Source organism: Mastigoproctus giganteus, chromosome 8 (genome assembly GCF_048544385.1).
Source record: "Mastigoproctus giganteus isolate SK-2022 chromosome 8, ASM4854438v1, whole genome shotgun sequence".
In the NCBI taxonomy this organism is placed as follows: domain Eukaryota; kingdom Metazoa; phylum Arthropoda; class Arachnida; order Uropygi; family Thelyphonidae; genus Mastigoproctus; species Mastigoproctus giganteus.
Genome location: NC_143582.1, coordinates 42,534,092 through 42,546,380, shown reverse-complemented (window position 1 = coordinate 42,546,380; position 12,289 = coordinate 42,534,092). Strand labels below are relative to the sequence as shown.

General features: G+C 34.8%; 1 protein-coding gene across 1 annotated transcript in view; it reads left to right on the top strand.

The window, feature by feature from the left end:
* Positions 1-12,289, top strand: part of LOC150081486 (folliculin-interacting protein 2-like) — a 122,846-nt gene that overhangs the window by 95,641 nt on the left and 14,916 nt on the right. The window contains exons 8-9 of the mRNA XM_090380222.1: positions 524-600; positions 9,619-9,739. Coding sequence (XP_090236348.1) covers positions 524-600; positions 9,619-9,739 — 198 coding nt within the window. The remainder of the gene's footprint in view (positions 1-523; positions 601-9,618; positions 9,740-12,289) is intronic.

Here is a 12,289-nt window from a genome sequence, read left to right as displayed (position 1 = left end):
CTTGCACTTATGTAAAGTGAGGAATATTCATAGAATTAACATCTGAATTTATTGGCAGTTTGGCACATTAAGTACCATTCTGTAACTTTTTTTTTTTTAGCTTCTTGTGTGATGTCTATATGGACAATGTTATATATAATTAAAGATTTTTTATGCAGATTTTTCACAAATATAATTTAAATTTTACATGTGTGTTAGGTGAGGATAATACCTTTTTTTCATGGTAGTATATTATAATTGATCGTTCATGACCTTTTTTTTCAGAAAGGTGTATGAAATTGAAATGGGTGAGTAAAATTATCTCAGATTTAAATGTTTTTGTGAAGTTGGAAATAATATTAATTTTATTGCATGCTTTTTTGTTTTGGATTAAAAATGTTTATTTGTTTCATTTCAAAGTTAAAATGGGGATTAATATAATAAGAATTTTAACATGTATAATTTCATTGTTTATGTAATATGTGAAATTTAAACCCTCCCCTTCCCCCTTTAAGAAGTTTAAATGTTAAATTACTTCTTGTAGCCAAGAATATCTAATAACAGAAAAGCAAAACTTGGATTAAGTGTGATAATATCACTTGATGAAAATGACAGAGAAAAGTAAGTAGTTTTCTTTTGATTTTCCTTAGCAGTGTAAACTACTTCCTTTTTTGTTTTTTTTTGTTTTTGTTGATGCTTGTTTATTTGATTCAAATTCCTTATACTGTTTTTCTTTCCATCTCTATATTGCTTAGTCTCTTCTTAACTGAAAGTGTGATCTTCATTCACTGCATCATGAGACTCGGGAAGAAAAAACATATTGGCTTCCTGTGTGTAAAGTTCTGTGGTTTTTTTAGAAAAAAAAAAAAATCAGAACTATACCACTATGACTGTACAATCTATATTTAATTCCAGTTGTAAGATGGAGGTAGTTAAATATATTTTTTTGTTAGTTTTTTTTACTAAATTTTCATTTTGTGGAAAGAGAAAAATAAGACTAGTTAATGAATTATGAAGAAAAAACAACTGTACCACATCCTACAGTCAAGTAAATTTATTGAAACAGTTAAGTGAATATTATACACCCACCACAGTACCAGTAATTAGTTTAAATGGTGATATTTTGGAAATCTGCAGAAACTCATCTTCAGGCCTGTATGGGGGTGGACGATTATAGTTTGAATTAAGGTAAGGGATATTAACAGAAAGGATATTCATTAAATATTCTTTCTGTTAATTCTATTTGAACCTACTAATACTAATTGATAATAAGGCAAATCAATCAATCTCATAATATTAGCATTAGTAGAGGCATATGATGCAAGAAAGCAACCTTATACAGCATCAGCCAAAAAAAAATACCATCTCACACATCTGTTTGCTCTAAAAGTTTTGACCAGTTCTTCCTTGAATTTATTTAAGCTATCAACTCCCACAACGACAGATGGAAGTTTGTTCCAGCAATCAACTACCCACTATCTAAAGACAAATTTCCACACTTCTATTCTATAACTAAGTCACTTAGTTAAGTCACTTTCCTCGATTTGAATTTATGCCCCCTCAGGTTTGTAATCTGAGCAAGAGGCATGGGTTGAGCAGCATTGAGCCTGCTCAACTCATTCAAAGCTTTATACACCTCAATCAGATCGCCTCACAGGTGCCTAGTCTCCAGATGCTGCAATTTGCAGAGCTTAAGCTTTCTTGGTAAGAGAACTGCCTTCATTCCCCTCACCAATCTTGTTGCCTTTCTCTGTACTCGTTCTATTGAATACAGAGGAATTTTATACAGAATACAGTCATTACTGCATAATATAACAATTGTATACAATTGCAGAAGTAACACTCCCCCCCATGTGTACAGTTGGCCAGCTCCTAGCTTTTTTCCAAGTTTCAGTGTGGCCAACCGAATTGGAAACACTATGCACATAATATAGTTGCAATGAAATTATCAAAAAGATGCTTTAATTTTCACTGAAAGCATGAAGGGACTTTGGAAAGAATGCTAAACAGTTTTCCTGGGCAGTAAAAGAAACTACTCTGAACAAAAATTACTTATCTAATAGGAGATGCCTTTGGTACTCTGCCCTTTCATTATGTATGCTTGATAGTACATTTCACCAAAAACATACTTTAAATAGTATGCTATATTTACTTGCATGTAAAGTATATATTAAATTGTTAAATATATCAAATACTCTGCATAAAAGCTGAAAATATTTTATTATTATCCATTTTACTTTCAAAAGGTGTTTTATGAAGTTATGAGAAGTTCATAAAAATTCATAAATCAACTGTTCAAAAAAATGGGAGCCCAGTGTACCTTTTATTTTGGGATCACCATAAATGAAATATAGGAGTAATGGGAGAAAGGAGATTAGTTAAACATATTCAAAGAAAAAGTGAACATTATTAAACATAGTGACTGAACTGGATCAATGATATGAAGCAAATATTAGAGAAAAAGGGCTTATCCTCATTAAGGTAGAGAACTAACTGAAAAAGTTTGCAGATGATACAAAGATTGGCAGGGTTGTTAATGACAGTGTGCTACTGCAACAGGATCTAGAAAGTTGGACAGATCGGCTGAGAAATGGCAATTGAAGTTTAACATCGACAAATGAAGTACTGCATATGGCTAGAAGTAACTCCAGAGAAACATACCACCTGTATAGTACTATGCTCAGGGTAGTGGAAAATGAAAAAGATCTGGGGGTAATTGTGCAGTCACATATGAATTTCTCTCAGCAATGAAGACAGGCTGCCAGGACAGCTCATGGAGTTTTGATAATGTTATACAGGAATTTTGCTAGCAGGGATGATTATCCCATTGTATAAGGCAGTGGACAGGCCACACCTTGACTACTACATACAGGTCTGGAGGTCTCATTTAGGAAGGATGTAGAGCTTCCAGAACTAGTAGTACAGAGAATGGCAGCAAGATTAGTGAGGGGAACGAAGAACTTTAGCCTTTCTTGGTCTTACCAAGAAAGGCTAAAGTTCTGCAAATTGCAGCATCTGGAGACTAGGCATCTGCGAGGTAATCTGATTGAGGTGTATAAGGCCTTGAATGGGTCGAGCAGGCTCAATTCATGAGAAAGAATTCCATCGGCATTGAGCTTACTCAATCCATTCAGTGCCTTAAACACCTCAACCAGCTCTCTTCACAGGTGCTCTTCACAGATGGAATTCTTTCTCTTGGTCAGCAAACTGAAGGGGCATAAATTCAAATTGAGGAAAGACACAGTTATTGAATAGATGTGTGGATATTTGCCTTTAGCCAGTGGGCAGTTGATTGCTGGAACAAACTTTCATCTGTTGTTGGTGGAAGTTGATAGTTTTAAGAAATTCAAGGAGGAACTGGACAAACATTGAGGGGGACGGATGTGTGAAATGGTGGGGTTTTTTTTTTTTTTTTTTTGGATGATGCTACATAAGCTTCTTTCTTGCATTACATGCCTCTGCTACTATCCTGCAACCATTCTTCCTCAGGTTGAATTTATGCTCTCATGTTTATAGTCTGAGCATGAGAAAGAATTCCATCGGCATTGAGCTTACTCAATCCATTCAGTGCCTTAAACACCTCAACCAGCTCTCTTCACAGGTGCCTAGTTTGCAGATGCTGCAATTTGTAGAACTGAAGCTTCTCCTTGTAAGAGCAACCTTTCGTTCCTCTCACTAATCTTGTCCTTCTCTCCACCCATTCTAACAGATTCACATCATAAAATGAGGTTTCCAAATCTGTAATCGTTACTGAATGATAACCATTGCCTTATACAAAGGGATAATCATCCCCTCCATCTCTGTTGGCAAAATTCTGATATGTCATTGATAAAAACCCCATGAACTGTTGTGGCATCCTGCCTGCCCTGCTCAGAGAACTTCATATTTCACTGCTCACTTACTCCCAGCCTTTTTCATTCTCCACTGCCCTTCAGTGTGATACCACACTGGTACATTAATCTGGGATTATTGCTCCCCATATTTAAATACTTGCATTTGTCAATATTAAACTTTGGTTGACACTTCTCAGTCCATCTGTTTATTTTGTCTAGATTACATACCCTGATTACAGTGATTAAACTACACTGCCAACCTTTGTATCATCTGCAAAATTAGACATTAAGCTTGATATTCTTTCATGAATATTATTCATAAATATAGGAAATGACACTGGGCCTAACACTGAATCCTGGATTGATGATTGCACTAATAACATTTTACCACTTCTGATAAGGGTATGCAAAACCCTCTTAATCTTAACTTTTTATTATTAGTTGTAAGTTGTGTTAATGCATGCTCTGCTAAAAGCTCAAAGCAGAATTAAAAGTAGGGGAGAAAAAAAAAAAAAAATAGTAGAATGCGATTGATTGGATTTCGTTAAATTCAAAAGTTTGAGCATGGGTTGTTCTGTGATATCAGAACAACTCTTCGCTAAATTTTGTTGACATATTTTAAGCTAATAGTGATTATAGTAACCCCTTGTATTAATTATGATGGGGAGTATTTGAATTGTTAAAATATTAACATTTAGATTACAGGGATTATTGACATCTAAACACGTTGTTTGTACATAAATGTGCCATCTGTTATAATCCCATTATTGTGCAATTGTGTTCTGAATCTGCTTTATTACACAATATAGTATTCACTTTTTAATAAAGAAATTGCAGATTTTTGTCTAATTTACTTCGTTTAGTCTCTTCTTTAAAGTGTGTTATAGAGTTGATGTAAAAGCAAGATCTGGTGAGCTGGTATGTAATTTTTGTAACAGATTTATGTGTTGAAAATAAAACAGTTTTTTTTTTTTTTCATCAAATTTACCTCAATGGCACTCTGGATTCTTTTCTTCATCTTGTATGGTGATGTTTATAGTTTTGCCATGGGTATTGAAATTCAGTATCATCTGCAATAATTGCATATGATACTGAATGCTTTTATTTCATAGTCTTGGCTCATTCAGTCAATTGCCTCTGCAGCTGATATCATTTCCCCCTACTCCCCTTGTTTAGAAATCTGTTAGGAAATCATTGAGTTTTACCTATAATTTTTTTTTTCTCCATGAGGTCTCAATAAATTTCAGTATATTATTATTATTAATAATCCCAAGCTTCATAGAGAGAGAGACACTACATCTTTTAAAGTTATCTTTTTAATGTAGTTCTGATATCTTCAATTTGTGCTACTGTTATCAAATTGTACCTTAATTTGATATCTTGAATCACATTTAGGGCCATTGGGTTCATTAGATGTGTGCAATTAGAAGAAAGAAGCACCTTTACAATGTTGCCAATCACAGTTCATCTACATCTGGATGGCCTGGTGCATTATCAAAAAAATTGCAGAGCTTTTTCTGGAATTAATTAATTATTATTATTTTTTTTTCATGGATGGAACAAGTTCAGAGTGAAATGATTCAGTGAACAAATCTATTTACTCAGCCTTTCTTTGTAGTGAACAGGAAGTAAGCCATTTGTGGAAGCCTATGGTTCTTGTGATTTTTCAATCACTAATAAATGTAATTTGTGGTTTCTAGTGCATTCACACAAGGCATGAGCAATACTTACTCTTTGCTGATTTTGTAACTTTGTGCAGAATCTTTGTTCCTACAAACTAAAGTTTTCATTGGTTTAGTTGTATGAATTAAGCTGCTATCATCAGCACTGTAAACTTGTTATGTACCCAAACCCAGTTCTTATCATTTGAATAAATTTATTATAAATGGGTTCTAGCTATCAGCAGTATTCCTAGAAAGTGGTTTCACTGCTTGCAGGTAAATAATTATTTCTAAATCCCCCCCCCCCCTTTTCTTGTAAAATTTCCAAGATATCAGTTTTATGCAATCACCTTTGAATAATCTAGGTATACAAGGATATTTGATTCAGATTAGTGTGTGGGTTTTGGATTACTGTGATTGTGCTATATTTTTCTTTGAGAATAGTGAATTCAAGATGAGACTTAATTCATAGAATTTAATTTTTAAAAATTAAGGGCTTGCTAAAACTTCTTGTTAGGTATGTGATTGTCTTGGATATTTGGTCAGTAGTATTCCAAAAAATGCATTACACAAGGACCCTTTTCCTCTGCTGAAACAACATTGAAAACATGAAATTGTGTTTTTTCATATTCCCTTTTGTCCTTAATCAACAATTTCTCTATTGATGTGAATGGATTTATTAATGATGCAGCTTACATTTCTGTGCTTAAGGTAAACATTTCAAAGTGAAAATTCAAAAATTGTGTTGTAACAATATTTAGCCGGAGTTTTTCATTCTTCTAAGTCTCCTCTCACCATTGTTTTGATTGTCTTGCAAATATTTTTATATGTTGCATATCTTTATGTAACATTGTACAGGAACTCTCCGACTTACATAATATGCTACTTATGGAAATTCAACTTTACGTAAGTTTTTGCCGACCTGTTGCCTGGCAACCGAAAGGTCGCGGGTTTGATTCCCGCCTCGGGCTTGGATCACAGTAAAATGCAAAAACTTTGGGAGGTGCAATATGGCCATAGAAGCTGATGTGCCAACAACTAACAAAAAAAAAAAAATAAATAAAAAATTGTCGACCTGTGCAAACTTAAAAAAATCATGGAAATGTATTTTGCATCCTGTAGGAATAAATGGAGGTATCGTGAAAATATTGTAATGTGAACCCAATACCACATTGTGTGTGTGTTTTTTTTTTTTTTTTTTTTGTAATTTGTTCCAAGTCCTTGGAAGTTGAAAATTTTGCTATGTAACTGAGCTATTTATCTCTCTAAAAGGTCATATTTATGATGGAAATTACACCACTTTCATCGTTATCATATGTTCCATTATAAGAATCAATTTTGATCGCCTTTGTGATATTTTTCTAAAGGACGTTTCTGGAGGTCACAACCAAAAAACAATTTGCACTTTCCGTTTATTGGGCTTTTCTGTTAGTGCATCTAATTATAAATGAATATTAAACTCAATCTTATTGCATTTGGGATAATACCGATAACTGCAGTTGTGTGGATTTTTGTGCTATTATAGTGAAATGTGTTCTCTGTTCACTGAAATCTTCAATCATATAAAAAACAAATTTTCAGAAACTTCTCTTCATTCCTATTTCCGTATTACAATGATGAAGGGAAAGCGGCCAACGAAAAGTGCAAGTGGTGGTAGTGCCAGGAAATGAAACAACGGAAACAACATTGATTTAGTAATAAAGATGAAAATGAGTAAGAAGTAGGACGAAGTTTGTCATCTGTTGCAAGGGAATTAGGTCTCGCTGCTTCAACAGTGAATACTATTTTAAAGGACAGTGCGCATATAAAAGAACATGTCAAAGGATCAGCACACTTAAGATCAACAGTGATCACAAAACAGTGTTCAGGTGCTATATCTAAGATGGAACAGCTATTAATAATATGGATGGAAAATCAGGTTCAAAAGCGAGTGCCCGTGAGTCTAATGACCATTCAAGCAAAAGCAACAAGTATTTATAAAGATATTAAGGATAAGTACGGCGAACTCCAATCCAAATTTGTGGCAAGCAACGGGTGGTTTAATAGGTTCATGCATCGCACTGGTTTCCACAACGTTAAAGTATGCAGTGAAGTTGCCAGTGCTGATTCTGCAGCTGCAGAGAAATTTTGTGATATGTTGGAAAAAATTATTGATGAAGGCGGCTATTCAATGCAGCAAATTTTTAACGTTGACGAGACTGCTCTGTATTGGAAAAAAATGCCCGATCGAACATACATTGTGAAAGAGTAAAAGACAATGTCAGGTTTCAAGGCTTCAAAAGATAAGGCCACGCTCTTGCTTGGGGCTAATTCAGCGGGAGATTACAGAATAAAACCACTGCTTGTGTACCATTCTGGAAATCCTCTTGTGTACCATTCTGGAAATCTTGTGTACCATTCAGAGAAATTTTGTGATATGTTGGAAAAAATTATTGATGAAGGCGGCTATTCAATGCAATAAAGCCACCCTACCCGTGCATTTCCAATCGAATCAGAGAGCATGGGTAACAGTATCTCTCTTTGAGGATTGGTTTAAATGCTGCTTCATTCCCGAGGTTGAAAAATATTGTAAAGACAACGACGCTCCTTTCGAGATTTTGTTTCTATTAGATAATGCTTCTGGACATCCTATGCATCTAGATGATTTCAATTCGAACGTGAGAGTCATATTTCTACTGCCAAACATGACTTCACTCGTCCAACCTATGGATCTAGGTGTTATTTCGTATTTAAAAGCATACTATTTACGCACAACATTTGCTCACGCATTGTCTGCAGTAGACAAGAAAAATTTTATGTTAAGAGACTTTTGGAAATCTTGCAATACTTACCACGCCATCTTAAACATTAATAAGGTCTGGGTGGAAATTACTAAAAGTTGTTTAAATGGTGCATGGAAGAAAATATGTCCATGTCACGTAAAAGGCTTCGAAGGATTTGAAAAAGACTAATCATATGAAGAGGTTACAGACAAGATTGTAAAGGTTGCAGAGCTACTTCAGTTGGAGGTTGATGCCAAAGACATGGGGGAGTTAATAGAGGAAGAAGAGAAGGAATTATCCAAAGAAGAACTTATTGACCTGTAGGTAGTGATAATGAAAGAAGAAAATGCTGACGAGGCTCAAGATGAACCAAATGAGAAGCCGAGACCATCACCAGAGAGATGGCAATGGCATTTCATGAAATTCCATCAGCAATGGCCAAGGTTTGAGAAGATAGATCCCAACAGCAAATGATTCTTAAAAGTTAACTGAGGGGTGAATGATATGCTTGCTTGCTACAAAGAAATCTACGATGAAAAGAAAACAGCCACCATCCAGTCATCCATTAATATGATCTTTCATAAGGTTGAGCAGCCAACCCCTTCTAAATCTCCACAGCCCTCAACCTCTGCAGCGGCGTACCTATCATCTGAAGATGTTGATTCTGGCAACGATGCTCGAGAGGTAAACTTACTGACGTTATGCCTGTCTCCCCTCTTTTTTTAATTTTATAATTTGGAAATTTTTTTAAATTGCATGCTTTTGTAATTTTTCCTGTGCATGAAATAAAAAATTGAATGAATACAATTAATAATTCTATTTTAATGTTTGTAGAACATTTCTTTTTTAATTCAATCAATTCAGCAAGCACAATTGCGAGTGCTGCACAAGCTTGGGGGAAATTCCAACTTATGTAAAATCCAACTTGCATAGCGTTCTGCGGAATGCAACCCTTACATAAGCCGGGCAGTTCCTTGATAATATAAAACCTGATGTGAGTGTGCATATACAGAATGTATGATACTTAGTTGAACTGTGGCATTAATTTTACCTTAGAAATAGTAGCCTTGGCAAATACAAATAAGTATTATTTTATCTTTTATTTATTTTTTTAAAGTCCAGACTCATTTAAAACGAGTATGGTTGGTTTATCAACAGTTGGATGTTAATGTCTTCTTGTGCTTAAAGAATGAGAAACATTTAATTTATTTAAGTGTTTCCCATTCTTTATTATAAATATTCATATGTATAATACACTTACTAGTACTTTATGTTGATTTTTGTATGTTGAAATAACTTTTGAATTATCTTCAGCTTTTATTGTTGAAGATAAGTCATAATTGTGTTAAATTAAAAGAAAAACAAACTTGTTTTTGTTTACAGTCAGTTTCAGGAATTTTTCTTTTCTCATATCTCCGTAATCGAAAGCCACTTGAAACATTTAAAGGATGAAGTGTGTAAGGCTTGTCTGAGGAAAGTGAACTTTGTTCATTCTATATGGCAGGTAAGTTTTAAATATTTACTCTGAAGAATAATTTCATTAACTTACAAATATAATCACACCACGTTAATTGTCATGCATACCTGCCACATTAGCATTAGTTGAGGCATATGATGCAAGAAAGCAGCTTACACAGCATCAACCAAAAAAAAAAAGAAAAAAAAGAAACTCCATTTCACCCATCCAGTCACTCCAAATGTTTGTCTAGTTCAGCCTTAAATTTATTTAAGCTATCAACTTCCACAACAACAGATGGAAGTCTGTTCCAGCAATCAACTACCTGCTGGCTAAAGGCAAACTTCCACACATCTATTCTACAACTGTCTTTCCTCAATTCGAATCTATGCCCCCTCAGGTTCTTAATCTGAGCAAGCGGAGGTATCCCGTCAGCAATGAGCCTGCTCGAACCATTCAAGGCCTTATACACCTCTATCAGATCACCTCGCAGGTGCCTAGTCTCCAAATGCTGCAACTGGCACAACTTAAGCCTTTCTTCATAAGTGCACCCCCCTTTTTGTTCCTCTCACCAATCTTGTTGCCCTTCTCTGTACTCGTTCTAGCAACTCTACATCATTTCCTAAAATGAGGCCTCCAGACCTGTATCCAGTACTCAAGGTGTGGCTTGACCATTGCCTTATACAAAGGGATAATCACCTCCTTGTCCGTGCTAGCAAAATTCCTATATATCATTGACAAAACTCTGACCTGCCCTGGCAGCCCCTCTGCACTGCTCAGAGAACTTCATATCTGACTGCACAATTACCCCCAGGTCTTTTTCATTCTCCTCCTCTCCTGGTGTAGTACCACACAGTTGATACGTTTCTCTTTGGTTACTGCTACCCATATGGAGTACTTTGCATTTGTCAATGTTAAACTTCAGTTGCCACTTCTCTGCCTAACTTTTCTAGATCCTGTTGCAGTAGCATACTGTCTTTACTGCCATTAACAACCCTGCCAACCTTTGCATCATCTGCAAGATTGGAAATAAAATGAGATGGGTGAAACACTGTAGGACTAATCAAATAGCAAGTTGGATGCAAATAATCAAGCTGTAATTAATGTGGAAAAGCATGACATAGGAAATATGAATTACAACTGTTGCAAAGCAAGATATTGGGGACATGAGTTAAACACATCAAATAAATACATTAAATGCTGTCATGATGGAAAGGTTTCACTTGATCCACTGTCTGAGACACTTATTCTATTACTAGAGCTGCTTACAGGGATACATTTGAAGCAAATAACTGCAGAGAACATATATATATATATAAGAATACAACTCAGCAATGGCGCTCGCATCAATAGGCGCAGAGATTAGAATACACGGCCAAATTTACCATTTGGTCTCACTGCTATATCCAAATGAGGCAAATAAGTTAGGATATGGACAACTTTATATTTTTAATTCTGCTGAATCAACAACAAAACTGCTTGAAAAACAATCAAATCAAGGGTGTTATGGCCGGAGTTATGCAACAATTGGATGAGATGCTGCGACAAGTTAACCCATTTGCTGAGTCATATAAACAAATGCATCAAATAACCCAGGCCAATCCAACAATGAATGTGCACATGGCATTTATAGAAGGCCCAGACTTAGATAAGAGACGATATAATGTGCTTGCATCCAAAATGGAGGTTGCTACATTTGTTGGAGAAAACAAGAAAACCACCTGCAAATAGCCATATGCATATATCCCACAGGTGACTGCTGTAGAATTATATTACAGTTTCATTTGTTCTTTGCTTAGTTGACGTTATTTTGTCTAGCTTAGTATTTTCCAAAAGAACAGGTAAAATTTTTTGAAGATTGTGTGCTGAATTTTAATTCTTTAGTTTGGGAAAAATAAAACACCAGCTCTTTATAATATGTCATCTAATAGTAAAATAGAATTATATTCAAGTGATGTGGATTCTGAATCATGTTCAAATGTATTCATTGATATTAGAATGCTGTAAGCCAGTGGTGTCCAACCTTTTCTTGTATGGGGGCCGTATTCAAAGTTAGATTTGTTTTCCGGGCTGCACAGAGTGATTCGAGAAAAATTGTCACATTTTCTATATCTTGTTACTCGTAAAAGTTTTTTTTTTTTTTTCGTTTTTTCTTTTCAAGCTATACATAAAAAAAATTCCCAACACTTATGTGCAACAGATCTATGTCAGTGATTTATTTTTTAGATTTTATTAAAATTATAAAAATGACTTTTTATTTTTTTAAGTACTTCACTTTTGTTTAACTCCTACATGGATTATCCTATGGTATCTTGTTTTTAGTTTTAAAAGTTATTTGGAACTAAACGAAATATCTCAGGATACAATAGTACCCAAAGCAAACAATAATACCTCCAAATTTAGGACTGAAATGTATTTTCTCGGGCATTTATCTGGCTAATTTTGCATTAGCCAGGTAGATCCCAGGATTTCTCAGGATTTTCTTACGCCTGGCTTTCGTTTTGCTTATATTGTACAGCAACATGAGAACAGTAGCGTGCATTCCTGTGCCACCAGTAAGAAAAATATAATTTGCCGTCCTAAATTTAGAATTCTGAA